The sequence below is a fragment of the Nomia melanderi genome, chromosome 13 (assembly GCF_051020985.1).
Source record: "Nomia melanderi isolate GNS246 chromosome 13, iyNomMela1, whole genome shotgun sequence".
Taxonomy (NCBI): Eukaryota; Metazoa; Arthropoda; class Insecta; order Hymenoptera; family Halictidae; genus Nomia; species Nomia melanderi.
The window spans coordinates 9,067,523-9,091,912 of record NC_135011.1 but is presented as its reverse complement, the minus strand read 5'-3'; the positions used below and the strand labels follow the sequence as shown (position 1 = coordinate 9,091,912).

The 24,390-nt window shown below is 32.1% G+C and overlaps 2 protein-coding genes across 7 annotated transcripts in view; one reads left to right on the top strand and one right to left on the bottom strand.

The window, feature by feature from the left end:
• LOC116432313 (ABC transporter G family member 20) overlaps nt 1-16,810 on the top strand; it is a 34,527-nt gene extending 17,717 nt beyond the window's left edge. Inside the window, exons 2-15 of one of the 3 annotated variants that reach the window (XM_031988964.2) lie at nt 4,597-4,731; nt 6,256-6,500; nt 7,903-8,080; nt 8,164-8,257; nt 9,631-9,843; nt 12,462-12,544; nt 12,616-12,847; nt 13,795-13,972; nt 14,062-14,177; nt 14,261-14,331; nt 14,716-14,804; nt 14,991-15,167; nt 15,229-15,315; nt 16,185-16,810. In XM_031988964.2, the coding sequence (XP_031844824.1) occupies nt 4,628-4,731; nt 6,256-6,500; nt 7,903-8,080; nt 8,164-8,257; nt 9,631-9,843; nt 12,462-12,544; nt 12,616-12,847; nt 13,795-13,972; nt 14,062-14,177; nt 14,261-14,331; nt 14,716-14,804; nt 14,991-15,167; nt 15,229-15,315; nt 16,185-16,399 (2,082 nt within the window). In that variant the 5' untranslated portion in view covers nt 4,597-4,627 and the 3' untranslated portion in view covers nt 16,400-16,810. The remainder of the gene's footprint in view (nt 1-4,596; nt 4,732-6,255; nt 6,501-7,902; nt 8,081-8,163; nt 8,258-9,630; nt 9,844-12,461; nt 12,545-12,615; nt 12,848-13,794; nt 13,973-14,061; nt 14,178-14,260; nt 14,332-14,715; nt 14,805-14,990; nt 15,168-15,228; nt 15,316-16,184) is intronic. The other 2 variants (XM_031988963.2, XM_031988962.2) reach the window with 2 other exon arrangements.
• The window catches only part of LOC116432296 (nicotinamide mononucleotide adenylyltransferase), a 98,247-nt gene that overhangs the window by 63,491 nt on the left and 10,366 nt on the right, over nt 1-24,390 (bottom strand). The window contains exon 5 of one of the 4 annotated variants that reach the window (XM_031988929.2): nt 17,848-24,389. The exons of 1 other annotated variant lie outside the window; for it this stretch is intronic. In XM_031988929.2, the coding sequence (XP_031844789.2) occupies nt 24,107-24,389 (283 nt within the window). In that variant the 3' untranslated portion in view covers nt 17,848-24,106. Of the gene's footprint in view, nt 1-17,847 lie in introns of those variants that run through there. 2 more of the 4 variants (XM_031988928.2, XM_076373457.1) reach the window with 2 other exon arrangements.

Here is a 24,390-nt window from a genome sequence, read left to right as displayed (position 1 = left end):
AATTGTTGCTATTTAATTATCTCAAATACAATTCGCTTAATCATCTACTATGATCATGTGCAATTTATTATTCAATTTCATTATCAAATCAAATTCATATCTTGGCGTCATATCCACGCCTCCTAAATCATTGTCAACGAGTACTGTTATAAACTCGTCGACACAGCAGCCACCGCAAGAACACTGTTGAACATTCGTGTCGCAACCGTGCAATAATGTCCATCCGAAACGTCGAACGTGCCGAATGATAAATAGACGGGACCACCGGGGTGATTGATATTTAACATAACGCCGATCCGCATGGAATTCGTAATGAACGCCGCTTGCAGCTTGTTTATATCGGTTTTTAACTGTTTCGGCGTCATTGAACTCTCGCGTCCTACCGCACTGTGCAGCTAAACGGCTGTTTTCTGAACAAAACTCGGTAACTTGTAAAGTATGAGTGATACAAACAGATACTTCAGACGAAAGTAGTACGTGATTTCAATTTGCAAACACCCATTGATTATGGGAGGAAGGTTCAATTATTACTTTGACGGAAAAAAATGACGAAAGTTTTTTGTTTATGTAGGAAAAATTCAATCATATTGTCAGATTGAATATTGTCTTTTGTCAATATCCAGTTATATTTTACTTATAAAGTGTACACTTAGTACACTATGGGTAATTCCAAGGCAGATGGTCATATTTCCTTCGTAACGTAATTGAATAAAAGCTGAAAGAATTAGAACACCAGATTTGAATTCTAAATAAACTTTAATTACCTTCCTACGAAATAATCAACAAGCATTAAAATTACAAATGAAGAAACATCAATTGTAATTGTGATTCTATAAATCGTTTATGAAAGATAATTGTATAATTACTAATAATTGCAGAATTACTCAATATTCTGTAAGGTTTTGATAAATTTCATATATTTTACGTCCCTTCGTTACATCTCCGTTATTTTTGTAACGTGCTTCACTGTCTGTGACCATGTGCCCCACAAACAAATATTTCCGTAAGAAAACTGTCGTGTGCCATTAATAAAAAAAAGATGTATCTAATCAATAAAGTATTAATCACCCCATTAAATATTTGGACTGTCGACGTGACTATAAATCAACGTATAAAAAGTTGTCATTAAAAGTTATTCTATTATTTTCTTTACACACGTATCCATTACATGCTTTCGTAACTGCATTTATAAGTAGTGACACATTTACTACAAGTTTTCGCATTGTTTATATTACTCTATAGAAGATAAAAGATCGCATTAAACCGATGCAATCGTCGTAAAATGAAAGAAGAAAACCTGAGAAACCGTCTGCACGCAAGAAAATGTGAGGCAATGACTCGCCGGATGAACTTTTATTTATTTGAGACGTTTGAATAATGAAATCGTGCAGCTTAATGCTATCAGAATATATTATATCTATGTATGTAACGGAATTCAACAATGAACAATGTTCAGCAATAATAATATGTATTATATATCATAGATTCGATAAAAAATGGTGAACTGCATACTTGTAAATCACAGTGTACGTATAATTGCGATGTAGTACATTTATATAAAATGGAAAGCACGTAAATATGACTCGGAAGGAAAAGATTAAAGAATAATAGTTTAATAGTAATATTACTCTGTAGAAACTGAGAAACAGTTATCTGTTCCACCTTTATTAATCCTATTAATCTCGTATGAACCTCATGCCGCAGAATTCCTAGTGAACTTTTTTACGCCTCGAATTAATATCAATTTTCTGTTATCAATTTTTAACGATTACAATAAATCGTTCACCTATGTCGAAGTCAGAATTACTTTCTCATTTAATGGATTCAGATAAGGTCAATCTGATTCGGCCTGTGAACAAAAGAAATCCAATATTAAGAGGGATACAAATTGTCCTTTTAGTGTGTTCGAAACAACCACTTACGTGACTGCATATTTCAGTTGGCAAAACATATTTCACTTCTTTTTATAATTGTATTCATGGGGGCTTTCTTCATTTTCCGGAGATTCTCATTTGTCTGCTTTTTAAATGGAAACCATTTCCCAAAGTAGAACGGAAATATTGATTAAAAGATATTGGAAGAAATTAATAAACTGAAAGCCTGAAATTTGTTTGAATGTTATGGAAATTAAAGATGATTATTTTGAAAAGACAAAAATTTTATGTGTTTTGTTGGTACTTTTGAGTTAGTTCCTTGATATACATTATACACATATTATAGCACCTGGATAAGTCTTTAATTGTAATAAAAAAATTATATCTTGACTGCTTAATATTTAAATATTATATTGAATTAACCATTATATGAAAAGAACAAATGTTTTTGAATGAAATCTATGAGAATCGATTTTTTTCAAAATATAAACAGTAATAATGGTAATGATTATCATTTTAGTAAAATATTACATATTGGTAAAAAGTTTATCTTACATACAAAAGCAAATTCGAAAAGTAATAACAATCTGAAGCTTTATTTTTAAAAAAGTCGAGCTTGAAAATTTGGGAAGAATCGACTCGATGAAAATTGGTATTAACATGTCCGTTCGTGATTTACGGTTTTTACTGGCTGAAGACGTTGATATATGCATGCTCAACGAGTCTCCAAACTTCTTAGAAAACTTTGATTGAGTAAAAATTGTTTAAGTAACGACCACTTTTAATTACATTTTATATACACGCGATAATCATGAAAGTTCAGGGATTAGTGAAATTATAAAAAGAGGAAAATGTAAGTGAAAGTAATAAAAGAAAAATGAAACTGCGAGTAATCAAAGAGGATCAATGATCTTTTATTAATCTTACTTGAAAGTCATAAGTCTCAGAATGATTCTGTCCAATAACACATTTGTATGCTGAACAAAAAGATTTAAGTATTGAATTTATTGTACAGTCAATTAAAACACAAGTTTTTGAGCAATTTTAATCAGACTGCACACTTTGCAAGTAATACACAATATTATATGTAGCAAAATAATGGATTTAATAACGTTTTTAATTTATCGTTAACATCTGAAAATATTTAAGCGATAGAATAAATTTCCAATGGATTCTTATTCTACAGTACCTATATAAAAATTCATAATTTAATTATTAATTCAATTATAATAACATTATATTAATATAAAAATGCACAATGTAATTATCAATTCAATTATAATAACAGTATATTAATATATAATTATAACATTGAATTATGAGAATGTGTTACTTTATATGGTTGAAATCTCCCAAACTGTTCACAAGTGTCATTTCTATCTCGTCTAATTAATTCTGTTATGACAGCGACCGAATGACCGCAGTCAACAAACTACCACTTGAATTTCGTAGAAAGGTATCATTTTCGTTGCGAATTCGAACACGGTACGTGATCGATCGATGAAAGTGAAAGGGTCTCATACAAATCGCGCAAAAAATACACCGTTTGCTACGAGGAGAATTTACAGCGTTTGTGAGCAGGTGGAAGAACACGCTCCACGGCCTTGGCGAAATTCCCTCTTAAGGACTCTCTACGCGCCATTGCGTAAATCGTTAGTCCGAGATCCATGAAGCCCTTTTATAGCGATGATAGATAAATACCTCTGTACTTTGTTCGGCGTAGAGAAAATAAGTTTCATTTAACCTGTTAACTCTGGAATTGAAAAATCTCTCGTTTTGCGCGCGATGAAATTAAAAACATGAAGTGTGTACTTGTCAAACGTAAGATTAATGCACCTAGGGTACATTTTAATGAAAATCCAAAGAAAAATCAAGAAGAATTATATGTTCATCTGAAAAAATAAAGAATTCATCCTTAAAAGAATTAGTATCATTTCAAGGTTTACGATGACGTGTATACTCGTCAAACGCAGTTAATTGTTTAATGAAACGTTCCCTGGGACCAATTGCGAAACAACGCTGCTACGGAATGCTGTATCGATTCAGCGATTCGTCACGGTGACAAAATACTGGAACAGTATGCAAACGGAAGCAAACGATCCGGATCCGATAAAATGAATACTTTGAAAATGTTGTTTGGCTATTGTCGTCAGTGAAAATTTTGCGCATTCGTACGGTGCATGAACATATTGTTTAGATATTCTATTGGACGTATGAATGCGTACAATTCTGGAAGAAGTGGCGCTCGTGTGAGGTTTAAATGTACCTACAGTTAAATTAATTTTTGGTTGTGCCTGGAACTGAAATTAAAAATTAGCCAATTCGAAACACTATGAGTTGTGAAATATTTGGGAGCTTTAAGGGTTTGAAACTTTGAAGTAGGCGAATAAAGAATTTCGAATTCCCAAGGCTTGTGGAGAAAAATGCAGATGGTTTCATAATTTTAGAAATCAAAAAGCTCTGTGTATTTTTGCATTAAAATAAAAAAAACTATCAATTTGCAACTCAAAATTTGAATACTTGGGTTTTCTATGTTTTGAACATTTGCGACGTTAGGAATAAGAAATTTAAAAATTCCAAAGAACTTGACGATTTCAAAGATTTTGCAATTTAAAAAATAAGTTTGATAGTTTGAAAATGAAAAGTATCGTAACTAGAATATCTAGTTCCAGTGGTGGGAAACGTTAGGCAAACATTTTATACACCTGTCTCTTGTGTTTAGTACAGGTCTTTCGTGACCAGCATTTCATAAAATGGTGCTGCAACACGCAATCGTTGTCAGGGATGCTGTGAAAGGATACGGGAATGGGGCAGTGATTCTGAACCACTTGAATCTGTGTGTTCCTAAAGGAGCCATGTAAGTAACAACCGTCAACATTTATAACTTCACCACAAACATTTATACATATGTTCATTTTGATAAAGAAATTTTAAAAAACTAACGGTAAAAAAATCAAATTTACTTCTCTTGATTAATAATCCCGACAAGGAAAGATAACATAAAATTATATTAAATATCTCACCAATATTTGAAGATACTGTTGACAAATATATACAATATTTTATAAATGAATAAAGCTCTGCCTTCTGTTTAGAACATTATTAGATATTAAAACAAAATATTTTCTAACATATTTCAACCATCTATAATATTAATTACTTAGCTTTTTTGCCTTTTTTTGCCACATTTCTCGATTAAGTAACGTGATTAAGAAAACGTAATTACAGTATACAAAAGAAATACTCGTAACAAAAACATAAGGAGATCACGCATAAATTAATTCAGCGATCGAATACATTAGAAATCAGTTACGTAATGATCACTGTTTTCCATGATTATTATTCCACTTTCAACAAAATCCACTGTTCCAGCAATTCAAGGAATGCATCCACAGAATTTGAATTAAATTAGTTTTGAACAGAAACTCTATTCCCATCCTTCCAGAAGATTTCAAGCCAAATTTAATTTTACCAAGTCAAATTTAATCAAGTTGCATAAATATATACTATTTTCAGTTAAATTTGGTTACAAATTTGTTTTGCAAATGTAATTAAAAATACAACACAATCCATCTCTCTTATTTTCCTTTCCATTTATTTATTTATATTATTCATTCATGTATTTACAACGCAAATGAAATATTTAAAAAAAGCAGGCCATATTCAACAGTTTAATCCTTTGTGGCCGTAAGGCAAACTATGCCCGACAGAACACTGTCACCGTTCTGGTCGCATCAAATGAAAATAATTCAAATATTAAATTATGGATTATAAATAACAATTAAAGAATCAAAACATTTATTATCAACATTCGATACCAGTATTTATTTCGGTGACAATCTTCTTTATACATATTTATCTATAAATAATCATATATAAATTATATTATATGTACATAATTATAAATATATCCAACTATAATCTACAACTGTAAAAACAACAATACCTATATCACTAATTTCATTTTCCTCGCGTAAAATAAGAATCTATTGTATTTTTATCTAAAATTTCAAAACAACTTATAAACTTCGTTTATTAATTCATGAGTTGTCAATTTCTTGGGTACGAAATCGGGCTAATTTTATTTGTTATACAGATGTGTCCTAAGAATCAGATAAAAACTATCAGGACTAATAAATAACGGAACAGATAATAACTAACAATACCCTGATAAAATACTCAAGACAGGTTAAACCTCAATTAACCGGGAATATTTTACAAAATATTTAGAATACGACCGTAAAAGGCTGATAAACGAATTTGTCATTAATTTTCGCCCGCCGAATGGTAACATTGACACTGATCGTGTGCACTGGTTTAATGACTAGTCGGATTAATAACCGGTGAGTATTTATATTTACGCTTTAACGGTTCCGTGCAGATACAGCTTGCTGGGGCCCAGTGGTTGCGGCAAGACCACTCTGCTTTCCAGCGTGGTTGGCGTCCGGAAGTTGGACAGTGGTGAAATTTGGGTTCTCGGCGGTGCACCAGGGTCCAAGGAATCCGGTATACCTGGACCACGGGTTGGCTACATGCCTCAGGAGATTTCATTGGTGGATGAGTTCTCTGCCATCGGTGCACTCTACTACTTCGGTCGAATAAATGGCTTGGACGATGAAACAATCGGTAAATTACCCTGTCGTACAGTCTATCGTAAAAAAATTAGGACCACCATAGTTTTTACGTCACATTTTTCGTGGTAATCATAGTACTGGAAGTCCAAAAGATGATGTAATAATAATTTGTTCGTTGGAGTTAACCTTTAACCTTCGTTCAATCTTTTGTACTCCAAAAGTGTTTCATTGGAAATACACATTTTCTGATGAGATACAGACATTTTGAAATTTCACAAGAAATCGCAAATAAATTGAGGGACCTATTTTATTTTAATATTTCACATATTGGTGCACTATAAATAAAAAGGTTAATATTAACACTAAAACTACCGAGCAGTTTAATTAACTTGAAAATCGTCTATAGAAAGTCCGAGAGTGCATCTATTGAAGCTTTAGTTGATTTAAAATTCAGTTTGCGTATTGCTAAATCAATTTCTTTAATAATTTATCAAAGAAACATCTGTTATCTTTTTAATAATTATAAAAGGAAGAGATCAGGAATTGGTAAGTTTAGTGGTAAATATCGAACTTTCTAATTTTACTCTGGAACCCAGAGGGTTAATTATTCGCAGAAACGAAAAGAAATTTATGAAATATACTATATCATGAAATAATCTTTTACTTGAACCTAGATTTTAAAAAAATTGCAATTAGTAATATTATAAGTGTTCGAAGCTTCCGGGTGTAAGTAATGTCCATTAGAAAAGATTTCTCTACGATTACTATCATTGCAGCTGGCATCATTAGGGGTCTATGATCTCACTGATATCGATTAGTCATATCTTATTTATCCATTTTCGAATTTCTGAAATTCTAATTTCTAAAATTGATATGAACATACCTATTTTTCTAGGAATCTTAACACATTGAGCGCCGCGCGATTCCATAGAGCAAAATACACAAAATGCAAAAACTATAATATATCATTTGATTGAATAGCATCATTATTATTGCACCTTCATCCAGCTGAATCTCATGGTACTAGGTAGCATTACTTATAACATAGAAACGATTTCAAATGATCATCGTTTAATTCAGTAATACTATAGTAATTCGACTTTAATATATAATAAAATCAACAAGAAAATGATCTTAACCCTTTAAAATTATCTTAACCTTTAAAAAGAAAGAATTTGGTATTTGCTCTACTCGGCAGATTCACTTCAGACATTAACGATCGATAATAGAAAAGATTCGATTTATATTTACAAAAAAGTAAATAACATTTGTTTGTAAATTTAGTTTAAAATTTTCATCGCGAGTTTAACACGTTATCACAGGGCAAAGGGTTAATTCCATAGTACGTAATTACTGTTCAGAAATGATTTAAATGATTTGAACTAATAAAAGTCGATTTACTTGAACTAATCGAAGATAATTGAATCTAATCGATGTTGTTCTTTCAATTGTAGAGGAGAGATACAATTTTCTGAAGGATCTCTTGCAGCTACCTCCGAGGAATCGTCTAGTGAGGAACATGAGCGGTGGCCAGCAGAGAAGGGTGTCATTTGCTGCAGCCCTCCTCCACAAGCCAGAACTGTTGGTCCTCGATGAACCTACAGTCGGTCTGGATCCTGTATTAAGGGACAAGCAAGTACACTTTCATTCAGTTGCCTCTCGATCGCGTAAGGATAGCCAAAGAACGATACAGTCAGCGAAGTTTGTTTGCACAGCATCTGGCACCACTTGGTGAAGATCACACGGGACGAGGGTGTCACTGTCGTCATCACCACCCACTACATCGAGGAAGCGAAACAATCTGACAAGGTATGGAAATTTTTGCAACAGTTTCACTGACATTTGTAGTTTTCGGAAAAGAGAAATTACTTATTTTAAATTTGTAGAAGATTTCTGTACATCCTGTAGAACATTTATTTATACTTCACGTTTATTTAACTTTTTCGGTATAGTTTGATATAACTTTATGTAGTTTTATATAGTTTTATATAGTTCACACAGACTAACGCCTTAAGCAGTAGATAATTGTACTTCGGGTAAACAATAAATTAAATTTATCTTAAATTGATTTACTTATTCGATATTTATTTATTTAACTTTTATTTTATAGTGAAGTCCAACAGTTTATTTAAGAAGTAAAGAATGATGTGAAAATTTCGAAAATTTCGAAATAGAAATCTTAATGTCCTACCAGACTTCGTGTGGTAAGACATTAGGAGCACTGCTATACTCTAGAATAATGCATTGTGGAATCTTATGAAGTCGCGACGCGAAATAGTTTAGATAAGAAAAGTCGTCTTAATATATTTCATGCCCGTGGGCTGTTAACAATAATACGCCCTAGTTTATAAGAAAATGTAGTAGGGTCGAAGTGATCAGTGAAATTTTACAAAGGCTTCAGAACTAGAAAAAGTCAATGTATTATCATTAACACGCTGAATGCCACACGATTTTAAGGTGCAGAATATCCAAAATGAAAAAAATATCAGAAACTGAATTATGCTTTTCTATTTTTACATAAAGAAAATTGTAAATATTGCGATCGTTCCGTTTCTCCATTTCTGAGCAGGTAATAACAAAAATAAAAACAAATAAATAAACTTAATTTGATTCTATGAACTGATAGACTGGCAGTTTTAGACAATATATCGAAGAAGCGCGATTGCGCTGATAGTCACTCAAACGGTTACTAATACCACACGTATTTATATATTAACACTAAAACTACCGAGCAATTGAATTGACTTTCTGAAATTCCTCTACAGAAACTCCAAGAATGCATTCATCGAGACTTTAATTGATTTCCAATTCAGTTTGCATATTACTAACTTAAATTCTTTAATCATTTCTCAGAGAAACACCTATCATTTTTTTAATAATTGCAGAAAGAAGAAATTAGGAATGGATCATTTAACCCCTCTGGTAATTTGAGTGTTAAATAAATCACTCTCTATGGACAAAATACTTAAATCGTTTAATTTGCCCTGTCCCAATGAAGAGCGTAAATAATTTTTCATTTTTTAAATGCTGAAAAAGACCTATCACCGCTGCAATCTGTAGTAGCGATGCGTTCAAAAATGCGCATTGTTGTCCCAAAAGGCTAGCGTCCTGGGGCTATAATCTGTTTAGCCCTGTGATAAGCAGTTTCGTGGTACGCTGCATTTTAATGACTAATTCAACAGATTGGGCTAATGAGAGGCGGAAAGCTGTTGGCTGAATCATCGCCGAACGAACTGCTGGAACGATTTCAAACGGATTCCTTGGAGGAAGCGTTCTTGACCTTGAGTCGAATGCAAGTGCAGAATCAGGCCGGAGGTGTGGGCCCAACGCCGATATCCGGCACGGAAGTCGGCGACGTCTTCACGCTGGACGCAGTCTACAATAACGCAACCAAAGTTGGTACATGTTTCTCGAAGCTCTGTTTAAAATTTAATCAGCCTTTTGTTCTGGCGCGCTGTCTACCTTTAACACGTGCCTGGCAATTATTGAACAGTTTGTTGAAGATTAGTAATCAATGTCTAGAAATTTCTTAATTAGACGTTTCATTCTAACACGGCATTAGCAAATCGTATTCGTTAGTATGATGTAATTGTTATCTGAGAACTATTGGTTATAGAAGATTAATAAGCTTTTAAAATATGAATTACTATTTTGATTAAAAATTATTATAAATTGTAAAGCTTCTTAATGTAAAATTATTGAAAACCCTGTTGATACCTGCTTGGTAAATACAATATTAACACATTGTATGTGACAGTACGTGTTAGTATGTTTTTAGTATTCAGACGATCGAAACGAGAGAATTTTTTGTTAACCCGAATAAAATATTGTCTTATAATTTTGTTTATTTTTATGATAAAAAGAAGTGGATGTTTATAATATATTACTAATTGCAGTTGTTCTTTTATGATAACCAAAATTGTACGCGCCACGTAGACTGCAACACGCAAGATAGCCCGCATACAATGTATTAATGAATAACAAATCACGCTATATAATATCTTACAATAACAGCATTTGAATACAATTAACTTCCGACGTTCGTCGTTTAATCGATAAAAGTGTTAAAATCGTTTTCGCATACATTTTCCACCTAGAAAATAATAATATAAAAAATGTTTTCACAGATTAATTTATTCTTCAACGGAATTTACATACAATCTTATATCTTCTATTAAGTACTTCAGATAAAATAGATAGCATTAAACTTCTAGATCTTTTGAATATGAATAATACTTCACATTCTTCCGTTTTGCAATGTATCTCTCTTGTTTCGAGTTCGTCGAAAAATTGCGTCGCTTCTCTATCATCCGCTTCAGTAGAGAAGATACGAATTCTCGCGCAGAAACTGCTAAATAGTTGCAAGAAAATGAGACACGCGCGAAAATAGAAACCATTATGTTGCGTATTATCATTCAAATCTTTCACAGGCAACTAACCTGAAAAGGATATATCTTTGAAAAGAATATACAGGTTTCAAAGGAAACGATAAGTCTGCCCGTTACATCAAATAATATTAGCGGAGACGGTAACGAACGTTAAACACTATAATAATCTCAGTAAAAGAAACCCGCATGAATAAATTTCTACTTCCGCAAACGTTATTTGCAGTCTACACTCATCCAATGACGTGTTCTTTGTCACTGTAAAAAAGCTACCCCCCCTGTATCAATCTTTATAATATTAGCTCGTGTAATACGAAATGTCAGATTTTTCTTAACTTCTTAACTTCTTAACCTCACGTAACTTCTTAACCTTTTAACTATTGTAAGTCACCATAGTGGCTTCCGCGCAAGTAATTTTGTTGAACGATACGTATACCACTGAATTGTTCACTCTCTCTATAGATATGTTTAACACATTGCGTACCGCTTAATTTTTAGAAAACTGAATTGTGCGGATGGCAATTTTCAGTGAGATCAACTTATATCATTATACATACAAAAACTCTGGTATCCTATTGTTATGTAATATAGTATAAATGAATAATCAGTTCGAATCGAATTTAATATTCTTTTTCAATGCTATGGTAATTAGTAAACTTGCATAGCTAAGTGTCTTTATATGAAAATGAGATTTCTCGGTAAACAAGTTCTTTGTCAATGAAGATTAATTTTTCGCAGAGAAGTTCTTTCGAATTATGTATAACGTGATTTTGTTATGTTAATACAAACTTGGAAATAACGCTGAATAATCGCTCAAAGTATAAACGAAGAATTTGAGGATAATACTCTGAACAAAAGAACAAGGTAGCATTAAATTGCAAAATTTAGTTTCGGTGGTGTTTCTTTGCAAAATGAGCCTATTCGTTCTAAACATTCGGAACTTTTTAAAAGGGGAATATATTCGTTGAAATCACCACATAAACTGTTACATTCACGAAGAATTGCAAATTTACAATGAACAGTCCGTTCAACAGTAAATCACTTTGATTCTCTATCATTCCGTAAATTACTTATATCTCTTAACCTGTTAACTGTGAAATTTAGTTTGAAAAATCTCTGGTTTTGCGTAATAAAATTATAAAATGAGGTATGTACTCGTCAAACGCAGGACGAATACACCTAGGGTATGTTTTAATGAAAACCCAAACCGAAACACAGATGAATTACACGTTTATCTAAAAAAATAAAGAGTTGATCGTTGAAAGAGTATCATTTAAAGCTTTAATCGCGTGTATATTCGCCAAACACAGTTAACTGGTTAAAACATTCTGTCTTCCCAATTTGTCTGCAATAATTCAATAAATTTTTCACATTTCTTATACATGCGAATTATTCCATACATATTTTATATTCTACGCTTTCGTCCATGCATGCATTTTTCGTGTACGCTTTTTTCCTGTTTTTTTTTCTGGCCACAACGAAAAGCACATTCTCGAGCAAACTAACTGTAAACAATGAACAAGAAACTGATTTAGCGTTCGTATTTGTAGTGTATATTACAGCAATAATTTATTAACTTGTACATGTAAATTGCCAATACGAAAACATGAAAGTACATTATATTTCAGAACAAGATAAGCCGAGCAGGCGTGAAGAAGAAATTCCACGCGCTGTTCACAAAAAACGTGCTTCAGTTCGTACGTCATCCTGGGTAACTATCATTAAAATCTGTAAATTATGTACGAGTGGGACGTGATTCACAAGGCACGTTTCTTTACGCAGCGGTATTCTGTTCTCCATACTCCTGCCGGTGTTACAAATGATACTGTTCTTCAACTCGTATGGCCTGGATCCGAAAGGTCTCTCGATATCCATTATCAACGAAGAAGCCGGGAACTGCGATTTCGGGAGGAATTTTGGGAATGTCACGTACGATGAGACCGATTTCTCGTGCGCATTCGTCGATCTCAGTTGTAGGATAACTAATGGATTCAACGATACTTTTTTGAAAAAGGTATGAGAAAATTGGAAATCGATTTCGTATATTGAAAACGTTGAATATGAGCAGGATCAATGGCAGAAATATGAGAAGTTACTGGACATTTAACACTAGTGTCACCGATCGCACCAGTTTGATGTATATTGAATTTTATAAACATTATTTGGTAAACGTTTGCGTTGATTTCGATTGATGGAATTACATGAATATGCGTCCTAACTGTCTATTTTTCAAGTTCTGAATTCCAAGATCTGAATGGACGAACATCGATTCTTCTAGGAGCGATAGAACAAACAATGCAATAAATGTCCTAGTGTTAAGACTGGATTTATGGAACGTGTCAGTTTGTCTCATATTGAATTTTATAAGTATTGTCTAGTAAATGTTTGCGTCGATTTTGATTAATGCAGAATATGTATCTTAATTGTTCACTTTTAAACCTCGACTTTTGAAGATCTGAATGAACGAATATTAATTTTTCCAAGAAGATAGAATAATCTGTGCAAATGTTCGTAAATCTAGTGTTAAATGGAAGACTTTTGATAGCAGTGTTAAAAATAAAACAGGACAATATGAAAGACTAACACTAGAACTACCGAAACTAAAATGGCGGTAGTTTCCTTATTTCACAATTATTGGTATCCTGAAAGTGTTAAATAATCGAAATGATTTTTAAAACAAATTCACTCGGATACTATAATAAATATATGAAGATACAATTTTTGTAAGGATTACATATTGATCATATTAAACGCTCGGTACTATGAACATTAAAAGAATTGATTAGAAACTAGTGTTGCATACTAAACATATTAAAAGCATTATATTTGAAAGTTATGTTTTGAAGAAAATTTGCACGAGGCAATGCTTTTAAATAGAGAATTCTCAATTTTTTTATTAGGCAAAAATAAAAGGATCCAATGTTAAAGGAAAATGTTAAATAACAATTATTCTACTTTTAGGTGTATTACGATGACTATAACAAAGCAGTGGAGGAAGTCACGAAGCAGAAGAGTATCGGGGTAATGCACTTCAGTAGAAATTTTTCGTATGCTCTCCAAAACAAATTAAAAGACATAATATCGGTCTCAGATGCAGATATAATATCCAGTCAAATTAGAGTTTCAATTTATACCCCAGGTAATATTATTTCTTATACAGAAACTTGAGATCTTATTAATTAGTTTGCTGTGTAGAATGTAACAACAATCTAATCTTTTTGTTTTTAGACAGACAAATAGGTCTGTTCGTACAAAAAAACTTGTACGATATTTTCTTCAGGGAATACAAAAAGGTCATGAAAGAGTGTCATATTTCGCCAAAAGTTGCCACTGTACCAATACATGTACGTACACATATTTCCATAATGAATATTGAAGAAAACACGTAACAATTATCAATACAGTGCTAAATTATTTCATTTTCCAGTTTGAAGATCCAGTTTTTGGTACAAATGACCAGAAATATATTACATTCATCACACCACCTTTTATAATGTCGTAAGTTTCAAAAAATCAAATGTTTTTGTAATAATACATCACACAATTTCGAAAATCGGAGAACTCGGAAATGCGTGTACTTCGAAATTTTTAGACCCGTAAATTATTAAATCTTTAAAATGAAAAATGTTTATATTCTTAAATCTTGAACATTAAAACGTTTACATTTTCGAATCTTGAACACCTAAAACGTTTACATTTTTAAATCTCGAAAAATGTTAAACGTTTAAATTTTATAACTCGATGATTCGATGGGTTTAGAACTCACAAAGCCGACAATTCGAAAATTCCGACTGTTAATATCTCAACGATTCTCACAGATCATCCTCAAAAATTGTAACCATTATTTGTTAATCACTCTCGATAAAAATATTATTATTCCAGATTACTGTTCGTCTTGGCGACATCGATGACCTCGAGCATAATAATTACTGACCGACACTCCGGTGTATGGGACAGAACTTTAGTCCAAGGTAATCATAAAAGTTCACACAACAAAAGAGCAGTAATTGCAAAAACAATAAGTACCTCTACTTATCAAATTCATATATATATTTCTGTTCTTACAAATCAACATAAATAAAGAGAGCAAATTAATTTGTACAAATACTTGCCAAATGGATTTCCTTTACTGACCATGTAAATATTATTAAAAATAGGTGTCACAACTGGAGAAATATTAATCACACACCTCATAACTCAAATGATGGTGGTTGTTATTAAAGTTACGACAACATTGTGTGTTTGCTTCTTTCAATTTGAGATGGAGTGCAAAGGATCATTGACCGCTGCTATGTGGCTTGCACTACTCGGAGGAATTTGTGGGATGAGTTACGGTAAGCATTCTTGTCCTCGTTACGGAAGCAACTCGAGCATCATCCTTTTTCATTTTTACAGGTTTCTTCATATCGGTGATGTGCACTAACCACGCTCTTGTGAATTACGCGGCCGTAGGAAGTTTTTACCCTCTGATACTTCTAAGCGGTAAGTAATTTGTAAATTATATATACTTTATACATCTCTTACTGAACTGAATCGATTTATCCTTGGTTTTGTTTTTTTTTTTGTATTGAAGCAATGATAAGAGCGAACATGATAATTTAAATAAACGTTCGTGACTTAGGATAATTTATTTAATTAATTCAAACACGTGAAACAACGCTAAAAAATTATATGTGTATAATTTTTAACACGTGGACAAAATCACACTTTGTAGGAACTGTATTGTATATAGGACTTGTGTATCTTTTCTAACTTACGTATCTTGAGTATAATAAAATAAATCTACTTCTCTACTTCCATTTGGAATGATAAAAAAATGATTGAATACGCACTGCTCAAAATTCGCATTAATCAAATCCAATGTTATTATTCTACGAATAGATAAATAATTAGCAGTCATATATGCAGGAAGTAAAGTAGAGAATGGCAGCTCTAAAATATTTTGTACTCATTATTCATGTTCAAAGACACTCGACGACTGTCTCGAACGATAATAATTCACACTCACTTTGTTTTCTTAAGGAAAACATTCTTTTCATTCATTTGGGTTAAGTCGAGGAGAGATGACCCACTTTTGAAAGAAGCGTTACATCATAAACATTATTAACGTCTACTTAAAAATATATATTATGAAGGTAAATGCACATAAAAAGAATAATTAAACAGGACTCTGTGCAAGATTGAGCACAACACTGAAAACAATTGAAAATATAGATATTAGACCAACATAAATGAGATCTAGCCATCTCACCCGAAATTATCCTGTATATTCTTGATTCTTCAAGTATATCTTATTTGTCGACGTTGACCGTCGTACGACCACTAAACTAAGAATCCTTCGTGTTTTAAAGGTCTCATGTGGCCAGTGGAGGGGATGCCGAAGTTACTCCGATGGATCAGTTTGTCTTTACCTTTAACACTACCTGGCATCTCTCTGAGGGGTGTGCTGGAAAAAGGCAGAACGTTTTACGATCCAGAAGTGTACCACGGTTTCATGGTGCTGAGCGCGTGGATTCTGGGTTTCATAATTCTGTGCCTGTTTCAGCTGAGGTCAAAAGCCACGTAAAGAATGGCCATTACCATAGGGGAAACAAATTGAAACGGAACAATATAGTTACATTTCAGTTGGTGCAATAGTGAGAACGAACGGTTTTCACGCCTGTCACAGGGTTCAATACGCTTTAGTTTTATCGTATACGTTATTGTGTTTAGCGTAGTAAGGGGTATTTAGTATCTTTCTTTCTCTTCCCTTGTTTTTTCTTTTACATAAATTCTCATAAGTATTATGTTTCTCTGTATAGTCGATAGGAAAGTGAAATTTAATTTAAACGATGTGTATTGTGTAAATAGGTTTAAAACGGTAGACAAGCGGAAACGGAATTTCTGTTTTGAATTGATCATTTGTAGCGTGAACAGAAGATAAGAGTGTTGTTGACTGTTAATAAACGCACGACTATTTTTATAAGAAATTGTCCAAGTTATTTCAATCGTTAAATATATATTATATGTTATATATTATATATTATATATTATATATTATATATTATATATTATATATTATATATTATATATTATATATTATATATTATATATTACATATTATATATTATAATCGTTAATAATATTATTTTATCCACGTTAATTATCCTTCTATTTCGTTGCAACGGATTTTATTTCAAATCCTAATTACTATATTCCCACCCTATATTGTCACTAAACGAGACCAGTCACGCGACTATAAAGAATGGAGGCCACGGTTCTTCGATTGTTATTGATTGGCGGCTCGTTTTTGTGTCATTCTTTTCATCTTTCACTGTAATTAGCACGAAAGCAAGCCTTGTTTGCTGGCAATTATCACCTTAATACGTTAATCGCGATGATGCAACTATAAAGAGGCCAATGAAGATGCATGGTTACAGGAAAGGCATGGATAACTTAAGAATTTGCCTAATACTAATCTTTGTTCATATTTCTCTGTTTTACTGGTCCGAGATAACTTCGAAATATTCCGGGTCATGATTAGACCTACAAAACAGTAAAAGTAAGACGAAAGTCACTGCAAAGGATCGGTGTTACGCAGCGTGCATTGAAAATCATTATAAGTAGAATAAAAATGAGAATTGATTCCTTGTGTAATATCAATAAAAAATTCATTATATACATGTATAATTGAGCTAGAATAATTTTTAAAAGCGTTAATTAAGTTAAGTCTGTGATGAATACCATAAATATATAATAAATTTTCAATATCAAAACTTTGTTTAAAAAAATGTTATACTGTTTAGATTCGATTTGTTTTTTAATAAACGAATACTTCGAGTACTGACTGTCAACGATTCGAATCAAAACAATGTTGTACCTCCGTTTAAAGAAATATTACATTTTTCGCAATCGATTTGTCTTCTTTATAAATAAGTACTTCGAATACTAACTGTCTAAAGCAATCGATGACACTCCACGAATCGACGATACAGCGGATTTAAATAGGACAGAAGGAAATTGAGGTCACACATGTCTGGCGTCGATGAAATATAATTCCTCGTTTCTGATTTATTTATCTCCTCTTATATGGTTTTCTTCCACAGGTATACATGTTTACGACATCCACTAGATCGGGTTAACATAGTATACAAACATATACAACGTGCGAACTATGTGAACAATTCTGTTTCATCGTTTCCTTTTTTTACGTGATTTTTGGTTTTTCGTTAAATTTTCTTTTAAATATTTCGTAACTCGTTCTTAGACTGGAGTATGTTTATCAATAATCGTAATGGGATACGTCACATCGACCATCGATCCTGGAGTATACGTGTAGTATGCAAACGCGACTGAAAATAATCAAATCAAGAGGTAGAAGCTGAGCTCGAGCAGCCGTTATTAATTATAATAATCGCTTGAATCCAACGCAAGGATACTCGATAGAAATTAATGCGAGTCTTAGAATTATCTGGCACTTAGGTGAAAAAACGCGAAATCAATTAAACAATACTGCGATAAATCACTGTCTACCAAATTACCCTTCACCTGTTATGCAAATCGCTAACGTTCGATCGGATACAATGGATGGAATTGCATAATCCTATTGTCAAGCGAAAACGTAATAGACAGAAATTACCCTTTGCATTCCAATTATTCTGCTCTGAGAAGAAACGCGCTCTGGCATAAATATTTCGAGAGCATGAACAGATATATTTTGGTGCAGAAAACATCGATGATTTTACCGAAACAAGTATCCTTAGGACGAAATACACAAATCAAGAATATAATTATTAACTATTAATGGTATTTTCTTTTTAAGCCATAAAATATTAGTGATAATAAAATATTAGTAATAATAGTAATGATAATAAAATAATAATGTATTATAATATAAATATAACAGAATAATATATTACAATATTGAACATAGTAAAATAAAATATTACAATATTAAATAAATACTAACCTGACCTAATACAGACGACTAACCTTTCAGGTAAGAAACAAAGGTGATCCATACAATACGTAAATACCTTACTAATAATACAGTTAACACTAAAACCAGTTATTTTGTACAAAAAAACAAACTGGAAATGTTACGTACAGGAAAAAGTGTTCGAATGATTTTAATATACGATAAGACGGTAACGTAACAGTTCTCATTAGTTATGCACGACAATGATAAATCTGCCAGATAATATTAATGTACCGATACATCTATCAAGCCTGAAACTTTTGAAATTCAAATTTACAAATGTTTAAACCCCCTAATTACTTCAGCTATTCAGGTTGCAGAAGTTCGACGAACTTCGGAACGCTCGGAATGCAAAGAGTTAATAGATCGTGAATTATAATCCGAACGAAACGGGCGTAATCGTTTTAATAAGCAGCTCCTTATACGCTAATGCATTTAAACCGATGTTTGCAAATAATCGTCGGTTACAGGTAAGACGAAATCGCGTTAAAAAAATACTCAAGTGCGCCGGGCACACCGCGAAGTACGCTGAATTCTTTACGCTTTCTGAGCATCGAACGGAGCGCACACTCTCGATCACACTCTCGCTATCCTCACCATTTTCCAAACGTATACAAAATATGTATTGCTTCATCTTTTTTTCTGCTTTTTCTCTCTCGCTCGTTTTTTTCTTTTTGATTCGGTTTTATAGTATCCTATCCCTCGTCACGTATTCGCGAACTACGAAACGTTAAATTACAGCTGCAACCGGTTTGTTTGGAGTCTACTCTAAACGCAAATGCGCCCAATCCACGAAACGTACACACACTGCCGTTTATAACTTATGTTTGCGTTGTGGATGTTTATGCACAACTGTGTCTTTATTGACTGATCGATTAAAAACAGAGAGGAAATATTGGGTTATCCCATAAATATTGAGATTCTTTCATATTTGTTTTATTTTTAAAAGTTAAGATAAGCAAAACGTTCTTCAATCTGAAATATATTATTTCTTATTATATGTAGGTTATATTTCTTTACATTGTAATTACATTGAAGAATGTTTTGCTTATTTTAATTTTTTTGAATAAAGTAAGTATACGAAAAGTGTATTATTTATGATTCAATGCGATAGTAACCGTTTTTTAATTTAGGAAACTGAATATATAATAACTCATTAAATAAAAATGAAAATTATGTGTATACTTGAATTACTTCAATTATTGTTTCTCCTATACTTTTATTTTTAACAATTAAGATGAGCGGAACTTTTTTTAATCTAATTGTAATGTTTGAAGTTTCAAATTTGAGAAGCTATAAAATGCACAATATCCTTAAACTATGAATCGTCTTTTTGTAAGAAAGATATTTAAAACAAGTTGGTTTTCAGATCATGTATCGCGACACTATCTGTCAAAGAATATTTATCACGAATGTTCCTTCTTTATGTATCATTCATTTGAAAAATACTTATCTCGGTCTCCTTGCTAGCCTGAGTATACATTAAATCAGCATTGCAAAAAATTCTTTATTCAATTTATGCGTAGGTAGCAGATTTTATGACCTTACAGCACACGCAAACATTTGAAACACTCTGAAACAAAAACCTCAGCCGGTGAATAAAGCTATTTGGTTTTAATTTCATACATTCTCGCCTCGAGAAATTAACGGCTCTTGGAATATATATCATTGAAAATTGTGAATTTTCATATCTTTCTTCAGATAACTAATTTTTTTTCAATTCTTTCATCCATTTATGCATGTATTCATAATTCTTTCTTATCATTTAAATGACCATCATACAAATTTCTTCTCGAGAGGACTCTATTCACAATTGAAATGTACAATAAAAAAATTTGCTACAAAGATACAAGTCATAAACATCCACAGTATACGAATAAACATTTATCTTCTATAAATTCTTCTTTTGAATGCTCAATCGGGTACCAACAAATTCAATTAACAATTTCAAAGTTATGGATAACCAACCGAAGTACAGTCAAAATAACATTTTGTATTTGTCGGAAAGAAATAGTTAAAATTCGAGAACTTAGAATTAATATAATCCAATCGTCTAAAATATTGATTAAATTAATGATACGTTTATCATTCGCGAATTGTCAAGCGAACAATATTCGAAGCACGATTTCGTATTCAATCCTTCGATCCCTATGATCATTGACCGAAATAAAATTACATTTCGCTGGAATGAATATCAAAGCAAACACAATTTCCGTTGGATTATCGCTGAATCATTACCGAAATTATACACCGCGAGAGATTCTACGCAACACACGCTGCAACTAGGACTGCAATACCGGGTTATTGCAAAATTGTACAGCAGATACGGCACGCAACGGAATAAAGTAGTATTAATTCTCTAGAGGAACAAAAAAACAATCGCCAGAAATCGAAAGTTTCAACATCTTATCAATCATAACAAGCACTTAATTACTATTTCCTTAAATATCGATTTAAACGGTCCAGATACGTTCTATTTAACGTGTATGGCGGCTTGCATAACTTCATCAGCTCGAGTAACTCCTACAATATTTATTGTATAAAATATCTGTATACATCGAATTGGTAACACACACTTTTCCAAAGTATATACTTGGTACATATATATCTCAAACATCAGAAACTATATAGAAATGATTATTTATTAAAATTATATAACACGAAATTGTTGTGCATTTTTGCTATCTTATGTTTTTAGACAGATTCTATTTTTGTATTTTTGAATTACATGTAGCTTTAATAAATTCTCTGCTCATAGTTGTTTTAAATACTTTATAATACGGGTTACGAGGAAAATCTATAAAAAGATTATTAAATAAGGTATATAAAAATACAAAAGGATATAGAATACGAAAATTTAGCAGGAAATCTAGGCCACGAATCAGTAATTAAAATATTGTTCCACTTGTTCAAGACTAAAATTAAATTTCGAAAAATAGAAAACGAAAATATTTATAATTTTGTTAGCATTGAAACTTAGCGTTCCACTTATTCAAGAGTAAAACTAAACTTTTAAAAATAGAAATTGAGAATATCTAGCAATTAATTTTGAAATGCTTAAGTAAACAATAATTATGTTAGATATTGAATAAGGTTTAATGTATAAAGTATATGTAAAGACTTACGCGAGGAAATTAATTTTAACTTCCGAAAAACACGTAAGCATTCGTTCAATATTAATCCGACAAAGTGACTCAAGGCAATCAAGTTATATAGCTCACCCTTCGAAATGAAACTGAAATGCTGTATTTATAATTTATAGAAGCAATTTTGCTTTGCATCTGATAAACAGGTACATTCGAATCTAGCTCAGGTTTGCGTGTTTCCCATATAGTAAAAATAGAGTAATAAGTAGTCACGTGCCAGACATCAGAATTCCTTTGAATAATGAACTAGGTGGTGTCCGACAAGCTTTTGAGTACAGTAAGTTAACTAACGTTAAAGTGAAAATTATCTTTCATCACTGTTAACAATACAGAAAATATCACAAATAGAAAAATTAAGCAAAATCTATACTAATTTTTGTAAAAAGTGTACAGTGACATTAATGGAATTGTGGCCAACACTTTTGCATACAATTGAAATGTAACCAACTAATTAAAAGCCTTAATATTTCGCGAGAACTTAATTGTAGCCATAAACTTTCTTCGCAATCTTAACAATTTATCAAAATGTTTTAGATTTTAACGTTAGGAGACTCATACTGTATTTGTATAAAAAAAATAGGATGTCTCCTTGTAAAAGAAGCAGTGCTGGGGAGAATTATTATTGTAAAAAGAAGTAGAATATTACTGTGTCAATAGAAATAGTATTGAAAATGTTATAAACGATATGAATACTGAATGACATGTTGTTTATAAGAAAAGCATTACTAACGATTACTATTTCATTAATTTACGAGAATATTCTTCTGAAACACATAAAGCATTAAATATGTAAAAGCTGTAAAGTGATTACACCACACAATGATCAAGCACATTTTTTATTTCTTTTTTTTTTGCAAATATTCTTCATTTTTTCTCTCGTCTTCAATCTTATAAAATTTGATTATGTTTCTTATGGTGGCAATCCCCATGAGGAAAAAACGCTCCAAGAAAATAGAGATTTCAAGAATAATATTGTCAGCTCTCCATAAGCCAGGTACATGTTGATGCTTTAAAATTACAATGCATTAGCCTATACTTGTTATTAGAATCCCTAAAATGTTTAGAGACACTAAGCAACCTACGCATTTACGTATTAAGCATTGACACATATATCTCTCTTTGTTATAAACAAACACGTTCTATAGAACTTCAATCTAATCAGTCCAAAAAATTGAAACTTTATCACAAGTTTAAATAAACCTATATTAAACTAAATAATAGTAGTAACATACATAAATAAATATTTGTATTTCATATTTATAATAAAATATATAAATAAGAATTATTACAATTTACAATAATATGATCTAAATAAACTATCGTTTAAATTATAATGTAAATACATTTTAATTAAACAATACAAAAACAATCATTCATAACAATTTATTTTCTCCTAAAATTTGAAATTAAATAAAACTGTTAAAGGAAAATAGATTGTATCATGATTAAAGCCGTGAAACAATCTCTATGCAAATATAGAATGAAAATAATCAGAAACTTAAATAAACCCTGCCTTCACTGCCGACTCAAATAAATCAAGTAAATTTACATTAAATCACCCTACTTCGGCTAACATCATCAAATACCTCATAAATTTGATTTCCCCCCACCCCCTCCTGTACTTCATAACAAAAACACAGAAGTTTAGGCTTAATCTTGACTTACTCTACAATTATTAAAAATACCACATTCACATTAATACGATCTTCCAGAAAATTCGCAGTCTCATAGTGTCAAACAAAAATAAAACCGAATATAAGAAACATGACTATTCTTCTTTCCTTTCAATTTAAAATGAAGTACCATTTTCCTATTACAAACAATTAAATTATAAAGTAAATGAAGATTTACAACGAACAAAGGACTCTCTTTTTCTCACAGAAAACTATCAATAATAATAAACTATCACAATATAATAAATATATAATCATATATAATTATAATACAATATAATAAACAATAATAAACTATCTTTGACGGGCAATTGCGAAAACTGTCGTAAGCGCGGAGATTAATTTTCTTTTAATAAATCACGATTAAGCCGAGGAACTTCCTGGCCGAAATGAACGCTGCTCCTTCAGCCGTCGCCGCCGTTCGGCGGGATTAAAAGAAATTTCGAAAGAACCGGTTTCAGGTATTCCCCCGAGCACTGCTGCGAAACTAGTAAATCCTAGTCGCGGCTGGTTGCACGGTTAATCAGCCGTTTCTCGCGGATACTAAAGCTTTGGATATTCTCGTAGGCGTGTACGTTCTTGTTGTTGTTGATGTAGCTGTTGATGTTGTTGCTGTTAGCCGTGCTGCTAACGCGGCTGGCGGCGTTACTATCGCGATTGTTAGTAGCAGTATTAGAACGTTTAGCAGTAAGGCAGGGGCCGCATCGGATTGGCATGGGTCGAGCAGCAACGAGACAGTCAACTATCTGTCTTACAGTAGGCATGCAGGTTTTGCTGTACC